The following is a 22140-nucleotide window of genomic DNA, read 5'->3' as shown; positions in this document are numbered from 1 at the left end:
CCTTTTCTGGCACTGACACTCACCTGCACTTAAGACAAGATACTTCAAAACTCTGGTTTTCACTTCCTCAGCTGGGAAGTGGGGGTAATAGGATTGGTTGCCTCCAAGGGTTGTCCAGAGAATTCGATGAGATGGTTCATAGAAGACTGCTTGCCCTGGGAGGTGGGCACCATTAGCATGCCCACCTTTCAGAGGAGGCACAGAGAGGTGAAGCAACCTGCCCATAGTCACAAGGCAAGTAGAGAGCACACCCGGGTCATCTGGCTCCTGCGTCTGTGCTCTCAGCCATCTTCCTACTGCCCTGCTCCTAGCGTGCTGTGCTCAGTCGTCTCTGACTCTCTGCGACCCCGTGAACTGTAGCCCACCAGACTCCTCTGTCCATGGGGATTCTCCAGGCAAGAAGACTGGAGTGGGCTGCCCTGCCCTTTCTAAGGCATCTACCCAACCCAGGAATTGAACCCAGGTCTCCTGCATTGCAAATGGATTCTTTACTGTCTGAGCCACCACAGAAGCCTGCCCCGCTCCTACAAAGGGCTTATGTGCATGTTCGCTCTGATATGACTCTGAAAGATTGTTAGGCAGAGAGTGATCAGGAAGAGGGGACATCATGGGCAAATGGTCCTGCGTGGGCAAAGGCTTGAGGAGCACTCAGATCCAGGCGCGGCTGGAGGGCAGGGTGTGTGTGGAGAGGCAGCGGACAGGACAGCCAAGGCTGGAGATGGGAAACTGGGGCTGGAGTTGTAGGTGGGAGAAGAGCATTGGTGTGGGATGAGGGCGCCAGGCAGGGCTGGGGTGCGAGGCTGTTGGACTCAGGTTTACCTGGGCTCAGTCTGACAGCTTCGGGCCAGCGCAGGCTCCGGGCCCTGGAGGAGCCACCCTCCACCCACCTGATGTTTCCTGGATTCCAGCTGCAGCTTCTGCAGGCAAAGGAGCCCTTGTGGTCGGAGGGGCCTCTGGAGCCCAGGCGGGGCGACTCCCTCCCTCCCTCCCTGGCACACACACCTCCATTCAGCCTGGGTCCGTCCTCCAAGGGGGCTGACCCCACGTTAGTGGGGGGCCCGCCTGACTGGGAGGCTGGACCAGCAGGCAGAGAGGTTGATAAGGCCTGGCCCCCACTGGCCCTCACGACTTTGCTGCTACTGCCCGCGTGCCAGAACCATGAGTGCGCTCAGCGGCCCCCGCCTGGTGCTCTGCGGCCTGCTGCTGCTTCTGTTCCAGGCCCCATGCGCCCCTGGCCTCGCTCCCCTGTCCAGAGGTGAGGGGGTCCCATGTGAGGTGGGGGATACCGGGCACTGAGACAGAGGCCAAACGGGATCCAGGATGGAGGTTGGCGGGGGGGAGGCACGGGTGCCCCACAGAGCTGACCCAGGAGCAGACAGAGATGGTGACAAACACAAGGACCAGGGTGGGATGACCCTGTCTGTTCTGTGCCGAGGGGGCACGAGACAGCTTCTCTGAGCCTGTCTCTGGGCTTCGCAGCTCCCAGTCTGTCCTCAGGGACCACGCATCCTGCAGGGACCTTGGTCTTCTGGGTCACCAAGGGTGCAGCCTGCTGACACCTAGGGCTGCAACCAGGCCCAGGGCTGAGCTCACGACTCTCTGATGACTGCAGATCTGGGGGTGAGGGGTGGGGCGGGGTGGTGGGCAAGATGACATTCCCCCTTCCACCAGCCCTTCCAGCATATTATGGGCTGGGCTCTCCATGAGCTGTACCACTCTGAGTTTCAGCTGTGGGGATAGAGCCCTAGGATGCCAAGCTCCTCCTGTGCAGATGGGGAAACTGAGGCCAGAGAGGGGAGAACCTGTCTAAGACCACACAGTGAGCAAGAAAGCCTCAGAGCCTCATGACTCCCGGTCCACTGTCCCACGGTGTGGCCAATGCCCTCTCCATCTCTGGGCCTCAGTTTACACATTTGTAGCCTCAGCTAGTGGGGACCAGGAAGCCAAGCTGCAAGGTGATCTCTGAGGTCTCTTGAGGACCTCTGATGTCTGGGCCTGGGGCACCGTGGCTGGGAGATAGGACTGTCCACATACCTTGTCTTTCTTGACTCTTCCTGCACCCCTGCTTGGGAGCAGCCCAGATTAAGTGTGGGACAGAGTGCAGACTTCTGTACTGGCTGCAGGGCCAGGCCAGTGATAACATCAAACATTAAGCCTATCCTCCCCTCCAGGCAGATGAGAAAAGTGAAGCTTCAAAGCTGCAATGATCTGCCCAAGGCCACAGAATGGCCGAGCTGGGATTCGGAATCCCTCTACTCGCTTGGGCTCTGTGTCCCTCTCAGCATGTGGTGCTGCCTCCCAGGCCGTCTGGAAAGACATAGCTCCTTTGGGGTGTGTCTTGGGGGCCCACTTGGTCAGACTGCCACGGTGGCCACGGGGAACTCCTGCTGTTTTTCCAGTTCTTAGATACTAGCCAGCAGGCTCTGCGGGATTGAGGCAAACTGGGTGACTTTGCTGATTCTCTTTGATGCTCAGATGAAAGAGCCCACATTGATGGGTGCTGCATTAGCTTTCAAGGCTGTGCCCGCCGAAGGGCTGACTCTCAGTTCCCTCCTGCCCAGGCAGGGCAAAGAGAATCCCTTGCTTACACTCTGGGCTGAAAGCTGAGATGTGAAGGCTATCTTCTCCTTTGCTGCCTCTGAGAACCTGGCATGCCCAGCCCTGAGCTGGCACCTTACACATATTTTTGCTTGTCCTCAAAGGATTCTGTAAGGAAGGGATCGCCTGCCCATATCACAGATAGGAAACTGAGGCTCAGAGAGGTGAAGGTGCCATTTAAACCTCTGTCTTTCCTATGGGCTGAGCTGGGGGCCTCTGGCACGTTGCTGGCCTGAGTATCCCCATGCTGACAGTAGGACCCAGCCAGGCTGATTCATGTCTGGTCTACTCTGCCTGAGGCCTCAGGTCTGGACCTAAGGAGCCTCTGGTGCTCTGTTCCTTTGTCTTGAGTAACTTTGCTCCATCCTCCTGACCTTTGCCCCCTGCCAGGGCACCTCTGCCGGACCCGGCCAACTGACCTGGTGTTCGTCGTCGACAGCTCACGCAGCGTGCGGCCCGTGGAGTTTGAGAAGGTGAAGGTGTTCCTGTCCCAGGTCATCGAGTCGCTGGACGTGGGGCCCAATGCCACCCGCGTGGGCCTGGTCAACTACGCCAGCTCCGTGAAGCAGGAGTTCCCGCTGCGGGCCCACAGCTCCAAGGCCGAGCTGCTGCAGGCCGTGCGCCGCATCCAGCCGCTGTCCACGGGCACCATGACGGGTCTGGCCATCCACTTCGCCATCACCAAGGCCTTAAGCGATGCAGAGGGCGGTCGCCCCAGGTCCCCCGACATCAGCAAGGTAGGGGCTCACAGGAGCGTGGCAGCCTGCGGCAATGAAGAGATACAGCTAGGTTTTCAGAGGCAGGAGCCTCGGCCTCTGGAGGGGAGGAGACTGTACAAGGCTGCTCCCCAGGGGGCCCAGGGTAAGGATACTAAAAATAGTGCTGCCCCTTCTGGCTTCTTATCAAGAATCATCTCAGGGGGTCTCACCACACCCCCTTTATCCAGATAAAGAAACATGGGCTCTGGAAAGTGAGCTGTATTTCTAACCCAGGCCCATCAGGTCACCAAGACAGGGGGTTGGGCACCTGGGCCAGCGGGGGAGACTCAGGAATCAGAAGCAGACTCAGGAATCAGAAGCAGACTCAGGTCAGAAGCAGAAAAGCAGCCAAGGGGGCGGGACGCTGAGTCCCAGGCTCCTACAGAGCAGTGAGGAGGACCCGACTTAGGGCTGGCTGGGCAGGGGGTGGGTAAGGGCTAGCCTTAGCACAAGGGTCTCTTCCTGTGGCCCTTTCCCAGATACAGCACACAGGGGACTTGTGGGAGGGGAAGTGTTTTCCTCCTAGGGAAGTTAGTGTCTTGGGGAAAGGAGGGAGAAAAGACAGCATCTTCATTCCGTGGGCATCTATATGGGTACCGCCTCCCAGGGTATTCAAGCGCAGACGGGCAGAAGAGGAAAAACTGCCATTCTATAGCTTCTGCCTCCCTCTGGTGGCCAAAAGGTAGAACTGCACCGTGTTGAGTACAGAGGTTTGGCCCTGCCCTGGCAAGCCCCCCAGGCTGACGGAGGAGAGGTGGCTCTGCCCTCAGAGGTCACAGAGCTGTCTGATGGAGGAGGAGACACCCAGAAGCCCTAGTCAGATGGAAGAGCACCTTAGCCAGGCCTCTCACTCAGAGAAAACCTTTCTCCTCTTCCACTATCCTGATATTGGTGGTGGTGGCAGTCATATCCACCTGCCACCGAATAGCTGTGTGACTTGGGCTTGCCACTCCGCCCCTCTGGGTCAATCTCCTCTTATGTCAACCGTCCTGGGGTGTTGGGGGGGTTGCTATTGGAGGACAAAGTGGTCCACCCAGCGTGGGGAGGGAGGCCAGGTCCTCGCACGTCCCTCCTCTGCGTTGCAGGTGGTCATCGTGGTGACGGACGGGAGGCCCCAGGATAGCGTGCGGGATGTGTCTGCGCGGGCCCGGGCCAGTGGCATCGAGCTGTTCGCCATCGGAGTGGGCCGCGTGGACAAGGCCACGCTGCAGCAGATCGCCAGCGAGCCGCAGGACGAGCACGTCGACTACGTGGAGAGCTACAGCGTCATCGAGAAGCTGTCCAAGAAGTTCCAGGAGGCCTTCTGCTGTGCGCGGGCGGGGGGGGGGCAGGCGATGGACCAGGCTGGGGGTGGTGCTGGGGGACGTGAGACTGCAGAGAGGCGGTCGGGTGCCTGGGCGGGGCCAGGGCAGGGGCGGGGCTGAGAGTGGACACTTGGGGCGGAGCCTGGGAAGGCGGTGGCCTATACGGGGCGGGGACTGAGATTGAGACCACATTGCGGGCGGGGCCAGGGCCTTATCTGGGCTGATCCCCACCCAGTCAGAGGTTGAGGGACTTGGGGAGGAGGTGACTCTCAAAAGAGCTTTTTTTTCTTTTTTTTTGGAGATAGAGTCCTGGCAGGGAACACAGGCCTAAAAAAGCCTGTGCTATTTGGCTGCGGGGTGTGTATGTGTGTGTGTGGTGGTGGTGCGGGGGTGGTCGTTGGGGTGCCAGAGTCTTCTGCGATGTGGGAAGGTCTGAGGGGGCCTGGGCATTGGGGTGGAGAAAGTTCAGAACCTTTTGCGGGGTGGAGGCGGGCAGTGCAAGGATTCTTCTCCACGTGTAAAACAGGTCTCGGAAGAGCCTGAATCTAACTGTGAGAATTCTAGGCCATAATGCACAGTACCACAAATCCGGTATTTCACAAATATTTGTTGAGAGTCTTCTGTGTGCTGTGTTCACTGCTGCATGTTTTGTTCTAGTCATTTGGAATACAACAGAGAACAAAAGGGATTTAGGCCCTGCCCTTGTGGCCTATATCATTTCAGCAGGAAGCTTTAATTTATTATCAGCAATGTCACTGTCCTCCAGGGATGTCAGCCCAGCTGCAGTGATTCTGGCCTGGGTTGAGGGTCTGGAACCCCACCCAGGTGAGGGCTTGAGTGTCCCTGAGCATATGAGGGGTCATCCTGGCTGAGACACCCAAGGCCCAGTGACTGTGTGATTCTGTCTCCTCTCATCCCTGCAGTGGTGTCAGACCTGTGTGCCACGGGTGATCATGACTGTGAGCAGGTGTGTATCAGCTCCCCGGGCTCCTACACCTGTGCCTGCCGCGAGGGCTTCACCCTGAACAGTGATGGCAAGACATGCAATGGTCAGTGGGCCGGACACAGGCAGCCTGGGGAGGGTGGCGGGGGTGGGGGATGGGGCCTTGGCCAGTCCCCAGGAAGCCCACCCGAGCCTCCCTGCTCCTTACTTCTGGACCAATCTGCAATAGATGTCTTCTATGGACTTGCAGACACAGAGAGGGAAGGAGAGCGTGGGATGAACTGAGAGAGTAGTGTTGACGTATAGGCACTCCCTTGTGTAAAGCAGATAGCTAGTGGGAAGCTTCTGTGGCTTCCCAGGTGGCTCAGTGGTAAAGAATCTGCCTGCCAATACAGGCACTGCAGGAGACACAGCTCGGATCCCTGGGTGGGGAAGATCCCCTGGAGGGGGAAATGGCAACCCCCTTCAGTATTCTATTCAGGATAATCACACAGACAGAGGAGCCTGGTGGACTGCACAGTTCCTGGGGTCATTAAAAGTTGGACACGACTGAGTGACTGAGCAGGCAGGCAGGGCAAGGTGCCGTGGAGCACAGGGAGGTCAGCTCAGTGCCCTTGATGCCTCGAGGGGTGGGATGGCGGGTGGGTGGGGGGGAGGCTCAAGAGGCTCGTGTGTACATGTAGCTGATTAAGGCTGTTGTACAGCAGAAACTAACACGACGTTGTAAAGCAATCATCCTCCAGTTTAAAAGGAACAGATGCCATCTAGAGCTTGGTGTTTGCAGTTCCCTTCCCACTGTCCCTCTTTCTGCCACCGTGGATGTTGGGTTTAGTGTGGTGGATGGAGTTATATAGTCTTGATGCCACTACTTCTGAGCTGTGTGATTTAACAGCATTTAGAGATTCAAGTTCAATGCTGTAAAAGGGGACCAGGAGCTTAGGCTCCCCAGAGGGAGTTTTGAGGCCCAAATGGGACGATCTTCTGAACAGCTCTTGGGTGTGGTGGATACCCAGCCAGTGGCTGGGATGAATGACCGTGTCCTTAAGCTTCACCTCCCTGCCTTCCTCCCCTCTCCAGTCTGCAACGGTGGCGGGGGCAGTTCGGCCACTGACCTGGTCTTCCTCATTGATGGGTCCAAGAGTGTACGGCCGGAGAACTTTGAGCTGGTGAAGAAGTTCATCAACCAGATTGTGGACACGCTGGATGTATCGGACAAGTTGGCCCAGGTGGGGCTGGTGCAGTACTCAAGCTCCGTACGCCAGGAGTTCCCACTGGGCCGCTTCCACACCAAGAAGGACATCAAGGCAGCCGTGCGGAACATGTCCTACATGGAGAAGGGCACCATGACCGGGGCGGCCCTCAAGTACCTCATCGACAATTCCTTCACTGTGTCCAGTGGGGCTAGGCCTGGTGCCCAGAAGGTGGGCATTGTCTTCACTGATGGCCGGAGCCAGGACTACATTAATGATGCTGCCAAGAAAGCCAAGGACCTTGGTAGGTGCTGCTGGGACCCTGAACACCACCACTGGCCAGGGCTACACACGGAATAGCTCAGTTTCAGTTTAGCTTAGTGTCTGTTCTGATGAGTGCCCTAAACCCAGGTTCCATATAAATGAGGTTTGTCCAACCCTTTCTTATACTGATGAGAAAACTGAAGCCCCAGAAGAGTAAGTGGCTTGTTCTGATGGTCTTTTGGTAAGTGAGGCTTGGAATTTTTCCAGTTGAATATTCCCAGGAGCACACCATCTGTTGGCAGGCAACCCCACTTTGGGACAAGCCTGTCTCAACTTTATCACCTATTAAATGAAAATAATAGCAACCAGTAGATGCATATTATAAGGGTTACATGAGATTACAAAGTTCTCAGTACAAGGAGTCAGTACAAGTCTGATGTATGGTAGCATCTCAGTAAATGTTGATTTCTTCATTGTCTTTGTCCCAGGCATTGTGCCTGCAATGCCAGCATCTGCCACCAGGAGGTGACTGGTTTTGAGTGCCTGGGCATTCCCCAGATTTAGCCATGGTTGCCTGTCCCCATGTGAAAGTGAAGTGAAGTGAAAGTCACTCAGTCGTGTTCGTTCTTTGCAACCCTATAGACTATACAGGCCAGAATGCTGGAGAGGGTAGTTTTTCCCTTCTCCAGGGGATCTTCCCAACCCAGGGATCGAACCCAGGTCTCCTGCATTGCAGACAGATTATCAGCTGAGCCACAAAGGAAGCCGAAGAATACTGGAGTGGGTAGCCTATCCCTTCTCCAGAGGATCTTCCTGACCTAGGAATTTAACCGGGGTTCCCTGCATTGCAGGCAGATTCCTTACCAACTGGGCTATCAAGAAAGCTGCCTGTCCCCATGGCCACCATTATTCACTTTGTTCCTCTTGGTAGGCTTTAAAATGTTTGCTGTGGGTGTGGGCAATGCCGTGGAGGATGAGCTGAGGGAAATCGCCTCGGAGCCCGTGGCAGAGCACTATTTCTACACAGCTGACTTCAAGACCATCAACCAGATTGGCAAGAAGTTGCAGAATAGGATCTGTGTGGGTGAGTGAGACCAGAAAGGGCACTGGTGGGAGGAGCAGGTGGGGCTCTGACGATACGTGTGTGTGTGTGTGTGTGTGTGTTTGTGTAACCATCCTGGACTAGATATGGGTGGGGAAAACAGGAGCTGGGATAGCATCATGAGTTGGCAGAATTGGGAGGAGGGCTGACCAATCTGACTTTTCAGTTTAGTCGCTCAGTCATGTCCAACTCTGTGACCCCATGGACTGCATGCCAGACTTCCCTGTCCTTCACCATCTCCTGGAGTTTGCTCAAACTCATGTCCATTGAGTCGGTGATGCCATCCAACCACCTCATCCTCTGTCATCCCCTTCTCCTCCTGCCTTCAATCTTTCCCAGCATCAGGGTCTTTTCCAATGAGCCAGTTCTTCACATCAAGTGGACAAAATATTGCAGCTTCAGCTTTAGCATCAGTCCTTCCAATGAATATTCAGGACTGATTTCCTTTAAGGTTGACTGGTTTGATCTCCTTGCAGTCCAAGGGACTCTCAAGAGTTTTCTCTAACACCACAGTTCAAAAGCATCAATTCTTCGGTGCTCAGCTTTCTTTATAGTCCAACTCTCACATCCATACATGACTGGAATGTATACATGACTGGAAAAACCATAGTTTTGACTAGATGGACCTTTGTCAGCAAAATAATGTCTCTGCTTTTTAATATGCTGTCTAGGTTGGTCATAGTTTTTCTTCCAAGGAGCAAGCATCTTTTAATTTCATGGCTGCAGTCACCATCTGCAGGGATTTTGGAGCCCAAGAAAATAAAGTCTGTCACTGTTTCCATTCTTTCCCCATCTATTTGCCATGAAGTGATGGAAATGGATGCCATGATCTTCGTTTTTTGAATGTCGAGTTTTAAGCCAGCCTTTTCACTCTCCTTTTCTCCTCTGTCTGATTTTTTACAACCAGCAAACGTGTACCGAATGCTCTTCCACAAGTGGCACTGTTCTCAGTGCTCTCCAAATGTGAAATCGTTTAACCCTACTTGGTAGGAATATTGTTATCCCCATTTTAGAGACAGGAAAACCAAGGCCATAGGGGCTCCTCAGTAACTGGAGGAGCCAGGATTTGAACCCTGCTTCCTCTCCTGGTTCCCAGTGGTAAAGAGTGTAGATTCCCCAGTCAGACAGGCCTGGGTTTGCATGTTTGCTTTGACACTAACTAGCTGCTGGCTCTGGGCAAGTTGTTTTCCTTCTCAAGTTCTTCATTTGTAAAACGGGATTAATGACTTCAGACCCAAAGAGTTGGGGTGAGGAGTCACCAGGATGACGTCGGGGCCCCTGACTCACAGCGTCCTGCACATCGTAGGGGACCAGCGTTGGGGAGGCTGTTTTGGAGTTCTTTATCAGGGTTTTGAGGAGTCAGGAAGACATTCAGGGATCGCCCCCTCCGTCACTCCTGGGAGCTCTGTCTCAAGACCTCTACATGTCTCTGCCTTCTTGCATGTCCCAGGTCCCACACTCCCCAAGGCAGTCCAGTTCTGGCCCCGAGCAGTGACTACCTGTCTCCCTGGCAAGCAGTCACTCACCATCTCCTTTCCCTTTCCCCACTTTCTGCCCACCCCAGAGGAAGACCCGTGTGCCTGCGAGTCCATCGTGAAATTCCAGACCAAAGTAGAGGGGCTGCTGCAGGCCCTGACCCGGAAGCATATCCTTTCCCAGAAGCTTCTGCGAGGAGGGGGAGAGGTCAGGAGGGCCCTCTGGGCGGGGGGAGGAGAGCCCTGCCCCTTGTGTGGTGGGGTCGGGCAGGCTCCTGCTGAAGACGGGCTGGATCCTGGCCCGGGAGGCTGGCCCTGGCTTTGGTACTGACAGAGGAGAGGCAGAAACCAAGAGCTAGAAGCTGGGCACACACAGAGTCCTGGATACAGTCAGAAAAGCATGGTGCCTGCGGACTCCGCTTTCTCAGGTGCTGGGTGACCTGCCTACCCACCAGACTCCTCTCAGATGGGGCTGCACCCCGCACAGCTCCCCAGGCTCAGGCAGGACTCGGCGGGTACCCAGCAGGCCTAAACCTGCACCTGGGCAGGGCTGGGCTTTCCAGACCCACCGTAACTGCCGGCTCGTTTTTGGAAAGCACCATCCCGAGGGCCGTGGATGGGTAAGTTTTGACACTGGTGAGAGCACCCGCTATGGGGAGGGATGAGAGAAAGTCCTGGAAGCGGGGCCCTGAATGCAGGTGCCACCCTGTCCCTGCCCTGCTCCGGTCAGCCCTCACCTCTCCTTAACTCCCAGTCCACTGGAAGCTGTGAGTAAGCGGCTGGCCATCCTGGAGAACAGAATCGTCTAAGGCCGCCTGTCCCCAGCGCAGCGCACGGAGCCCTGCGTGTGTTCCCTGGAGCCCGAGTTTAGTCTAGCTTTGCCAGTTCAGCGAGGGGGGTTTGGGAAGGGTGGGGCCCCAGGACGGGACTGGGCTTCTTCCTCTTTCACCCTTTGAGCCTGGGGGGAATGTGTGTTTGAGTGTGTGTGCTGGGAGAGTACGCCTGTTTGGGAGTGTGTGTGTGTGTGTGTGTGTGTGTGTACGCCCAAGGGTAGGCATGTGACTAGGAACATGAGTGAGGAACATGACTAGGAACACGGGGTGAGTGTGGGAGGAACTGCGTTTGCATTTTTTTTTAATCAAAAGCTTAATATATTCCTGTTTTTTTTCAGTTCACTCTTTCTTGACTGCGAGTGCTGTGAATTTCTTTTCTGGTTTCTCTATTCCCTTTTGAAAAACCATTAAATGTGATTTAACGTAAGCACTGAATGAGGCTGGCGGCCGTGTGGTCATCTGGGGGGCAGGAGGAAGGACTGTGGGGGTGGCAGGTGATGAGTTTGCTTGCAGAACTCAGCAATGGTGGTAGCAGGGAAGATGGCCACTGCTCCCAAACCCGCGCATGTCTGTCCTGACTTTTCAATTACCGATTCATTGATGAGATCTCTGTTCATCCTCCCAGCAACCTTACCCAGAACAGACTTGAGTCATCCCCACTTTACAGATGGGAAACCTGAGTGTCTGAATGATGAGATGACTTGCTCATTGGAGAGACAGGGCTCTTGAATCTGGGACTTTGAGACATCAAGAGATAAAGGCATCAGACAAGAAGGGCCGTGGCACCAGAGAGGACCATCCATCCATCCATCCATTCATTCATCCATCCATCATTCATTCAGGCAACACACAAAGAGCCTGTGCCCTGTGTCGGTGGTGGGGAGATGGTGGGGCAGTGGGGAGATGGTGGGGCGGTGGGGAGATGGTGGCCTGTGGGAAAGACACAGTCTTGTCTCTTCCATTGGACAGGGTGCCCTGTTAGCCAGCTGAGAGGTTTAGATTGTACCAGGAGATCCTGGGATGAGTGAATGAGTGCATGTGTGTGAGGCTGGTGAGGAGCAGGTGATGAGCCTGGGCTGACCCTCTGCCCTCTGCCCGGCACCACACCCTCACTAGGAGTTCTCCCTCTTGCTTCCTGGTCAGCAGCCTCAGCCCCATGCCCAACACAGACAGTTGCAGCCTCCACCTCAGGGACAGTACCAAGAAGGTCTTTGACCACCATGTCCCCCTGACCCTGTCACAGGTGCCTCAGGAGTCTCAAACCTGTACCTCCCCTGGGGGAACTTGGAACCCATTCTTGTTTAATGGAACACCTTTAGCATAAGTACTAGATTCATACTTGAGAGCTTGTAAAAGGCTTTTATAAGAAGCTCAGACCATCCTGAAAGATCTTCCTTAGAAGGAAGATCAAGGAGGTAGAACTAACACTACCAGCAACACCCACGAACTAACCTGTGTGTTGGTAAAACAGCACAACCTCCTAAGAGCAATGTAAAAGTCACCCAATCTTGCACAGCTTTCACCCAGCCCTTTTTTTGTGCCAGTCTCTGGACAAGCATTTTTTTCTGCTGTCTGAAAAGGCTCCTTGTCTTAACCTCTGTGGCGATTGCTCAGTCCACACTTCCTGCCTCCTGAGATTATCCCCACAACCCACCCCCAGCATGTCCATAGGGGCGGGGCAGCAGGGTCATGTGGATACAGGATAACCTTGCCTCCTGGGCTCAGCTAATTGGTCAAAGGGGATCACGTGACTCAAGTTGGGCCAATTGCTGCCTCTCTTCTGGGAATTTGGAAGTGTGGACCCTAGTTACCTGGCAGCTGCTGCCGGAGCTGGGAGGTCTCTCTTCTTCCAGGTGTGCTGAATGGCTGAGATTGGTGGTTGCCATCATCAGGAGGGAGAAAAGTAGCATTTGCTGGGTTGCTGATGGCCTTCTAGTCTAAGGCTGTTTCAGTGACCTGCTACTGTAAAACAGACCACCCCAAAGTCAACAAGCCACCTTAGTGGCTTGAAACAACCACCTGTTATTGTGTGATTCTGTGATTGACCAGGCTCAGTTGGGTGGTTCTTCTGCCCCACTGGGTGTGGGCTGCAGCTGCAGTGATGAGTCCCCACCAGGCTGGAACATATAGTGAGGCCCACTCACATGACTGCTGCCTCGGTGGAGACAGTTGTCAGACTGGGTCCCTATCTTTGTCTCTGTCTGTCTCTCCATGTAGTCTCAGGGCCTTACTTTCTCCATGTGGGCTCTTCAGCAGGGAAACTGGACTTCTTACATGGCAGCTCAGGGCTTCCAGAAGTTTCTGAGGCCCAAAGTGGCCCTGTCTGAGTTCTACCACATCTTGTTGGCCAAAGTAGTTATAGGCTAGCTCAAGTTCAAGGGCGGAGAGATAAACTTCACCTCTCCTCTATGCGGGGGGAGAGTGACAAGGAATTTATGGCCATCTTTAATCTACCACCTGGGGTCATTCACTGGCCCCCTCCTTGGGCCTGGCTACACTCCCTGTCTGGTCATATATGAGATACCCAGTCAACCTCAGCAAAGATAAACATGGTTGCATGGTCTGTTTCATGCAACACAAAAGCCCTGACTTGGCTGTCTCCTCACCTGTATCTCCCCCATAACCCATGTGAGGCCTTGGTCTTCTGGTTCTCAGCTTTCAATTCTGGGAAGTGACTGGAGCATCCTGGCTTCTAGCTCCTCAGCGGCCTGCCAACTTGGCGGAGCCTTTCACCTGAGTCCCACAGGCTACAAGCGTGGAAGAAAACTACTTGCTTTGCCTCATGGTGGGGTTGCAGGATGTGACTAAGGAAAAAATAGGAGGCATGCAGTATGGTGCCCACCCACACTTTGCATCCAGAGTGGAGCTGGCACCACTGATGCCATCTGGGGGTGGTTTCCTGGCCTCAGGAACACACCCACACCTGTCAGCTCCTCAACACCTCCCTTGCTCCCATCTGGCATTGCTGTCCCTCTAGATGCTGTGGCCACTTGGCCTCCAGAGGCTGTGCCACTCGCTGGGAGGCCACCCCAGAGGGTGTGCCGTGGCTCCCTGCAAGCGTTCTGCTCCTCAGCAGGGAGCTTGGCCCCTCTGTGTTATGCTAGCAGGTGCCCATACCCTGGCCCAGCAGGAAGCCAAGGAGAGGACAGCCTTCCCTCTGCTGTGAGCGACAGCCTGAGTGCCAAGGCTCAGGAGGCCAGGCAGGGATGGGTGCCAGCCTGGGGGCCTCTGGGAACAGTGGTCACTCCATCACACAGTCAGTTGGCAAACGCTTGTACTGCACCAATGCCAGGCCCTTGTCTGGGTGCTAGAGAGAGAACAAAATAGACCGAGGTCCCTATGTTCATGGGTGACATTCCAGTCACACTTATTTCTGCCTATGTGAACATGCACAAGTCACCCTGTCTCCCTGCGGGCATTATTTCTTCATCTGTTAGATGGAGAGATGATCCAGAAACATGGAATAAATGAGGAGAAATCTCCAAAGAAGCCGGTGGTGTGCACTTAAAGACCAAAAGCTGCCAACACTTCCTTGATGAAATCAAAGGAACAAAGATAGCAAAGTAGCCAGGGGGAACCTCTCTGGCCTGACAGAGACCAAGCATTGGGCCCCGAGGTTCCAGGAAATGTCCCACAGGGAGGTGATGGCAGGTGGTTGTCTTTGGAGTCATACATCCCTGGTGTGAGTCCCCTGCAACCCCTTTGCCTTGAACAAACTCCTACTTTCTCTGATGTTGGCTTCCTCAACAGTAAGCAGGGCAACAGCACGCGTCTCCCAGTGGTCATCACTTAAGCAGACAGAGGGCTTGCTATGGGTGTGGCCAGCCCTGCAGGGATCCCTGGAGGAGGCAGCAGAGGGGGATTTGAGGGGAGTAGGAGGGCTGGACCTGCAGGGGAAATCTGGAAAGTGAGGTGTGTAGGGCGGGAGAGAGGAGCTGAAAAGCAACATGTTGTGGGGGAGGCGTGGAGGGCTGGGGGGAGGAAGGGAGCCGTGAGTCAGGCTGTGGGGTTCCAGGGACAGTTCCGGTCTGATTGCTCCCTCCTTCCTTCGACATTTACTAAGCATCCCCAAAGGCCAAATGGCTTCCCAGATGGCTCAGTGGAAAAGAATCCACCTGCCGATGCAAGGAGACACAGGTGACGTGGGTTTGATCCCTGGGTCAGGAAGATCCCCTGGAGGAGGAAGTGGCAACCCACTCTAGTATTCTTGCCTAGAGACTCCTATGGACAGAGGAATCTGGCAGGCTACAGTCGATGGGGTTGCAAAGAGTCTGACACGGCTGAGCGACTAACACCTTCTTTCTTTACTTCTGGTCAACAGACCCTTTTCTTTAGTAATTAAAGCAGATGTATAATTGCTTGTTTGATAAGCCAGAATGACTTCCTCAGACCTCGATATGTGAAAGTTTCTTTGATCAAGGGTGTGCCACAGGGGCTCATAACGGAGGGTCCAGTCAAGTCATGCAAGGGTGGGGAAGTGTTCTGGAAGACGTGGACTTGAGCATGGATCTGAAGGTGGTTTAAGAAGAAGGTGAAAGGGGTGGTGGAGAAGAGCATGTCAAGAAGAGGGAGCGGCACATGCAAGGGCCCTGAGGCAGAAAGGTATGTGGTCCTCCAAGGGTCTGGATGCAGCTCTACCTGGGGGTGGGGGGACAGTCAGGAGCAGGGACGGAGCCCAGGACCAGACTGGGCAAGGGCTCCATCTGTGGTGGGATGCAAAGGCATGGAAGGGTTTTAAGCAAGGGGGTGAAGGGACCAGATTTCCCAATTATCAGTAGGACTCCTGTTTCTCTTACAAAGCTTCAGATGGAGTGTGAGGTGGGCTGTGAAGAGGCCTCAGCTGGGATGGGCATGGACCAGACATCCATGTCGCATCCCCAAGCTGGGGCAGGTGCAGGCAGCTGACCTGCCTCTCAGGGTGAGGCAGTGAGACCCGGGCTGGTTCAAACACTTAACTTGTGGGGAGAGTTGAGAAACTGCTTCTGAAGATGGTGCTAGAGGCCCCGATGAATCTGTGCAGTGACCCTTGGAGGCAGCATGACTGTGTTCCATGTGATGGGACTTGTCCCAGTCAGTGGAAGAGCTGATTCCTTGGTTTATCTGACGCTAAGGCTTTTCTCAAGAACAATCCCTGAACTCTGCTGATTGTGATAATAGATGTCAAGCCCGGGGCACACAGTAGGTGCCTGGCAGACCCCAGTGACCTCCCCCTGCTCCCAACCCAGGCAGTCAGCAGGCTCACAGTCTGGCAGAAAGTGGATCTGGTCGTAGAGGAGCCTGAGGCTGGACCTTGGAGGGCAGAGGGGCCAGGGTTGGACCCCAAAGGTGGGGACTGGTGGGGGCCAGGCAGGGAGTAAGGGCCTCCTCAACAGACTGGGGTTGGAGAAGGTGCCAGCCATGGAGAATCCTCAGAACCCAGTGCCAGGGAGGGTCCCCAGAACGAAGGCTGGGGGATGCCACAGCTCAGAGGCTAGACCCAGTGGGCCTGATGCTGCTGTTATGGTCAGACTTGGCTTTGGCCCCAATCCAGGCTGAGCTGAGGTGGCTTGGGGATCTGGAGCCTCAGGGTTTTCTATGAAAGCAACGAATGGAGAAGGGTACATGCCCAGGATATGGCGATTATGCTGGGGTGGGGAAGGGGGACAAATTCCTGTTTCCAACATTCCTGCCTGAGGAAATTCCATGCCAGGAGGGAGAGTAAGACACAGCTAGCAGGAGAAGCAGTGAGTTCAAAGACTGGAAGGCTGGTCCACAGGCACCGTGGGGGCAGAACAGGGTGTTAGAGCTTCTGGTGGCAAGTGACAGAAACTCTACAGCAAGCAACTTAAGCCCGAGAAGGGAGTCGGTGGGTTCCGGCGGCTGAAGGTGCTGCAGGGGGTGGGATGGGGTGGGGTGGGGTGGGGTGGGGTTGGGGGGCGGGTGCAGGGATCAGCAATGTTGTCAAGCCTCGGATTCTCTCTACTTTTGACTCTGGTCTCCACCACCATGGCCTCAGGCCCCGGCATGGCCTCTCCTGGAGACAGCCCATCAGCTCTGCACTGACCCTCTGCCAGCTCCAAGTATGTGGCCATTCCTATAGTTCAGACCCCTTGGGTCTGACTGGGTCCTCCGCTCACTCTTGAACCATCGTTGTGGCCAGGGGGAGACAAGGCTGTGACTGGCCAGGCTTGGGGCTCTGCCTTTCCCTGGTGACGGGTGAGTTGGCTGCAAGGATTCTCTAGGTCCAGAAACCTGAGCTTCCGAGGTGGTGCTAGTGGTGAAGAATCCGCCTGCCAATGCAGGAGATGTAAGAGATGCAGGTTCGATTCCTGGGTGGGGAAGATTCCCCCTGGAAGAGGAAAGGGCAACCCACTCTTAGAATTCTTGCCTGGAGAATTCCATGGACAGAGGAGCCTGGAGGGCTACAGTCCATAGGGTTGGAAAGAGTCAGACATGACTGAAGCGACTTAGTGGTTCTTCAAGGAGGAGGGGTTGTGAGATACAGGGGCCTGGAGCAGGGCAGGCAGAACTAATGAATAGTCCCAGCTAGTGTGGGCAGGGACGCATGGAACCCCTGCTGGAACAGCTCCGGTGGATCACATCATTCTTCCCTGCATGGGGGGAATGGGGGTGGGGTGGGGAGTGAGCTCATAAAGGACCACGTCTCAGGCTCCAAGGAAGGCAGGGGCTGGCATCCTGGGATCTTTCAAATCCAAACTCTTGCTGCTTGCTCATCTCAATTCTGCCACAGCTATTCCAGGTCCCCTTGCCATTCCGCCCTTTTCTGTGTAATTCCCCCCATCTCTCTGCTTTCAGTTTGATTAACAGAAGGTTATAAACAAGTCCCAGAAAGAAGAAAAACCAGCATCTCCCCAGGGCAGCTGCAGTTTTTTGGCAGACTGCAAGTTACTCTGTAACTGATATTTTTGTTTTTTGTTTTTTTGATTTTTGTATAGATAAACCAAGCTAAACTAATTATTATTTTTCTTTCTTTCCTCAGGTTGTGGCTGACAATAGGAGTCTCTTGGCCCCCCAGTGAATTGGTTACCAGGTTTCAATAAGGGGTTTGTCTTTGTAATTACAGTTCATTAATGGATTTACAAGGGAGGGAAGATGGCAAAGTCCGCTAAGGGGATTGTTTTGCATTTCTCCTCTTTTAATTACACGATTTTCTCCTGAACCAATGCGCTGTGAAAAATGGTAGAGGGTGGGGAAGTCCCAACACCCCATCTGTTCCAGATACAAATGCAGTTAATATGGGAGGAGGCAGGAGATGCTCAGAGCCTCCTGCTTTGTGAGTGTGCTACCTCCCCCCTCCCAGCGGCTTTGTGGTGGGGGAGGGGAGGAGAGGAGAAGGGGAGGGGTAGAGAGGGGAAAGGGAGGGGGCTCAGCCACCGTCAGGCTATGTTGGCCTGGGGAGGGGACGGCTCTGGTGGGGGCACAGCAGCCTTTGCATATTTAGGATCAGAATCAGATTTAGATCACTCACTGAATTACCTTTTTTGGATCAGCCATTAGGTGCTTTGAAATATAGACTCAATTTCTAATTCAAACTTCTTAGTGCCCTTTTAAAATAATCCTTTTCCGCAAATGGGGAAACCAAGGTTGCCTCTCTGTTTGGGGTTCAGACTCACTAGGATGAAAGGAAGTTCTAGTCCTTCCTCCACAGGTTGGGACCATAGCAGCTTAACTGGCTTTCCTGTCTTGATCTTCAGTCCATTCTGCACACTGATATCAAAGTGATGGTCCTACACGGAGCATCTGATCAGCCACACATACACCCTTGCTCAAGAACCTTCTCAGGCTCCCTATTATCTTGGAGATAAAATTCTTAGTAGTTGAGCATTCTAGGTGCTGTACGGTCTGGCTGTTGTTCAGACTCGTTGGACTATTTCCTACTGTACCCACTTAGCCTCTGCTGATACTTGGGTGACCTAGTTTCCCCAGTTGTGAAACGGACCCCTGACACTGGGCAAGAACATCTCAAGGATCACTTTGGACCTTGGAGCTAAGTGATTGTACTGGGGCTGGAATTGCAGACCTGGGGCTGCTATGGTGGAAGCTGGCCACAGGATGGCACCATCAGCCCAGGAATGGGGTTCCGCGCGCCTTCCTGTGAGCTGGGGCAGTTCCGTCACTCTTCACACTCAGTAGCACCTACTCTAATCCCTTTAAACTGCCCCTCCCTCCCGCACACAGGGCCAGGAGGGCAGACTGTGGGTCTGAGTCTCAGAGGTGGGTTTATCTTCCCATTCTTATTGCTCGCTCTGAGCCCTGAGAAGGGCCTGGGCTGGAGTCACCTCCTTCTCGTAGGGCCTGTCCAGGGGGCTTTGCTGAACTAGGGGTGGCAGCTCAGTCCTGAATGTTGGGGCAGGGTGGGGGCTAAGCAGGAGGCCCCCCAGGAGACATCTTCCTGTTCCCCCACCCTCTGTTGTTGCGGTGGGCAGTGGTCAAGTCTTCTGTCCCTAAATCAGGGCATGTGTTCTCAAGCCAAAAATAACTGCAGCCCGGGGAAGGGGCTATTAGAGACCCTGGGGCAGAGGTGACTGGGGGCCCCAGGGCACCTCACAATCAGGTCCCAGTGCTGTCCCTCCTGGGCTGCGTGTCTTTGGGTTCCTGTGAGTCTCAGTTTTCCCGCCTAGGAAGTGGGGAGAATGAGTCCCTGCCGGTGGGGGTGTGAGGACTGAAAGGAGACAGGGTGTGAGTGCCCAGTGTGGGGCGAGGGGCCCGAGGGGCTCAGGACAGAAGCTGCATCTTCGTTTGGGTCCAGGACCCCTGTCTCAGTCACAGGTCTTCCAGGACCCCCGTCTCAGTCACAGGTCTTCCAGGAGCCCCGTCTAAGTCACAGGTCTCCCCCGAGGGCCTCAAGGAGGAAGCGCATCTCCTCACATCTACAGCAGTCCTTTCCTGGGACTTCCCTGGTGGTCCCGTGGTTAAGATCTGCACTCCCAGTGCAGAGGGCATGGGTTCAGTCCCTGGTCGGGGACTAAGATCCCACATAGCAAAAAAGAAAAAAAGAAATGGTCCTTTCCTCCCGCATGAAAATCTGCTAACAGGCCAGGGTACAGCCCTCCCACGTCCCCCCAGGTCCCAGGGCCTGAAGTGGATCCTTTCTGTGTCTCCCGCCTCCTTGTAAGGTGTGAGTGGCTGCCTGGGCTCAGTGATGGGGCAAGGGGGCCCTGCAGGGGGACGGTCTAGAGGGTGGCCACCCTGCCTGTGCTCAGAACCCGTGTGACCATGGCCGGTCCTCCACCGCCCCGAGCTTCATTGCACCCATGGTATCGCGGGCTGCCCCAGGCGCACACAAGGCACGTCTTCCCTGGGAACTGACCTTGGAACCCGGGCACCGTCACAGCTACAGCCCCTCCGTCCTTCCTAACGTACTCACCTGAGGGCCTGTGACTGTGCAGTCACGGCCCAGAGGAGCACCGCTCTGCCTCTTGGGGCAGAGTTGCTCCAAGTTGCTCCTGAGAATCCTGTGTGTTGAGTGAATGTGGGAAAGAATGAAGGCATCCGGGCCACACAGCGCATATCTGCTCCCGTGGTTCCCCTAGCCTTTTAGTGATAATAATAAAACATAATTTATAAACTGCAATTTATGGTATATTAATTTGTGGCTCAGCTGGTCAAGAATCTGCCTTCAATGGGAGGTCTCTTTAGTGGGAGACCTGGGTTTGATCCCTGGGTTGGGAAGACCCCCTGGAGAAGGGAAAGGCTACCAACTCCAGTATTCTGGCCTGGAGAATTCCATGGACTGTATAGTCTATGGGGTTGCAGAGAGTCGGAGATGACTGAGCGACTTTCACTTCACTTCACAATGTATATAGTGTAACTACATACTTATATATAACACATTAAGACATAAATTAAAATAAATAAGTCATATAATTATGCAAATTATATATATATATATAAATAATATGACTCAATTTATATGAGTTTGAGCAAACTCCAGGAGTTAGTGAAGGACAAGGAAACCTGGCATGCTGCAGTCCATAAGGCTGCAAAGAGTTGGCCAAGACAGAGTGAGTGAGCAACAATGACAAAAATATAATAATTATGTCAATAATATAAATATATAAACAAACATACAATAATATACTTACAGTATAATAGTAATTATACATATAACTCTATGAGTAGCTAACATTATCTATGCTTTCTATGGGCTATGCTATGCTTTGTTGCTCAGTCATGCTGGACTCTTTGCGACCCCAAGAACTGTAGCCCGCTAGTCTGCTTATCCGTGAGGAGTCTCTAGGCAAGAATACTGGAGCGGGTTGCCATGCCCTCCTCCAGGGGATCTTCCCAACCCAGGGATCAAACCCAGGTCTCCTGCATTGCAGGCAGATTCTTTACCATCTGAGCCAGCAGGGAAGCCCTACTATGGGCTAAGCCTTGTCCTAAGAGTGCTAACCTTGTTTATTTCTTACAACCACTTAGGGAAGTACAATTATCCTCATTGTACAGGTTGGGTAAAGCGAGGCTCAGAGACCAGAAGGGACCTCCAGAGACACATAGAGGCTCTGGGACTTGAACTCGGTCTGTCTACCCCACTTGATCCCAGAGTCTTCCTTCCTCCAGGAGGAAACCCCTTCCTAGACTGGGATCCTGGTTCCACCCATTCCACCTCTGGACCTCTGTCCAGCTTGATCCCATCCCCTCTACCGTGTCAGCTGGAACAGACTCCCCTCCCAGTCCTGCAGCCTTCCCTCCCACTCGGGGCCTCTCTGCCTGCCACCTCCCTCCCCTCCGCACCCCGTGCTGCTTGGGTGTGTGACCACAGTGGGAAGGCTTTCCCCTCCTCTTGGTATCAAATTTTCCCTTGCAGTTTCCTGCTTTCATTCCTGGCAGGAGTCCTTGGCCTGTGGACAGCAATCCCTCCCCGCCTCTCTCCTGTGTTTGGAGCAGAGCCAGGAAATCTGTCCCAAGCCTGGGGCTTCCTCCAGGGGCCAGGACTAGTGGGGAGTGGACGTGGTGAGCACTCCTATAGGCATCCCACTGGGCCCATCACAACCTTTTGGTCCCTTCCCCCAGGGTCCCCCCTCACGTGGCTGGTGGTCAGCAGGCCCCTCTCTAGCTGCCCTGGTGTTTCCTTTTGGCCAACGCCCAGCCTGGGGCAGCAGATGAGGGTGAGGCCTCCCCAGGAGGAAGAACTGCCGCTGTCCTGGGCTGGGCTGGGCTGGGAGCGGCCAGACCGGCTTCACTGCTCAAGTGCCACCTCCTCTCCCTCCTCTCTTCTCCACCAGCAGCCGTGGAGTCTCCCAGGGAGTGGGGGTCTGAGAGGTGATCACAGGTGGTGCATGGGCAAACATTAATATTCTATATTTTACCAGTCATGTATTTATTTTAATGAATATCAGAAAAAAACCTCACAAGCAATTAATGCATTAAACCTTGATTTCATGGATGTTATTGCTTGTGGTGAGGTAAATTGGAAAAGGGAGGCCATTTCAAGTCAAAGGGTCAGACTGAATCAAAGTCAGTATCGTGCAGGTAGAAGTGTGGGCAGCAACCCCCAGGAGGGTCAGAGAAGCTGCTGAAGCTCAGGAGACACGGAGGAGGCCCATGAGATCCCAGGGTCCAGCCTGGCTCTGCCAGTGGTGGGATGGGGGCATCTTGGGCAGCTCGCTGCTCCTCGCGAGCCTTAGTTTCCTCTCCTGTCACGTGAGGAAGAGCCGTAGCAGCCTGAGG

At 54.4% G+C, this 22140-nt stretch overlaps 1 protein-coding gene across 3 annotated transcripts in view; it reads left to right on the top strand.

The window, feature by feature from the left end:
* The first annotated feature begins 1042 nt into the window (after nt 1-1042).
* Nucleotides 1043-22140, top strand: part of MATN1 (matrilin 1) — a 24287-nt gene continuing 3189 nt past the window's right edge. The window contains exons 1-9 of one of the 3 annotated variants that reach the window (XM_043445922.1): nt 1043-1255; nt 2989-3335; nt 4442-4664; nt 5584-5709; nt 6681-7097; nt 7989-8141; nt 9724-9842; nt 10063-10254; nt 10806-10902. In XM_043445922.1, coding sequence (XP_043301857.1) covers nt 1159-1255; nt 2989-3335; nt 4442-4664; nt 5584-5709; nt 6681-7097; nt 7989-8141; nt 9724-9842; nt 10063-10254; nt 10806-10820 — 1689 coding nt within the window. In that variant the 5' untranslated portion in view covers nt 1043-1158 and the 3' untranslated portion in view covers nt 10821-10902. Of the gene's footprint in view, nt 1256-2988; nt 3336-4441; nt 4665-5583; nt 5710-6680; nt 7098-7988; nt 8142-9723; nt 9843-10062; nt 10255-10393; nt 10903-22140 lie in introns of those variants that run through there. The other 2 variants (XR_006265233.1, XM_043445923.1) reach the window with 2 other exon arrangements.

Source organism: Cervus canadensis, chromosome 24 (genome assembly GCF_019320065.1).
Source record: "Cervus canadensis isolate Bull #8, Minnesota chromosome 24, ASM1932006v1, whole genome shotgun sequence".
Taxonomy (NCBI): domain Eukaryota; kingdom Metazoa; phylum Chordata; class Mammalia; order Artiodactyla; family Cervidae; genus Cervus; species Cervus canadensis.
Note: the sequence above shows the minus strand (reverse complement) of the source record. Positions and strands in the feature narration are given on the sequence as shown.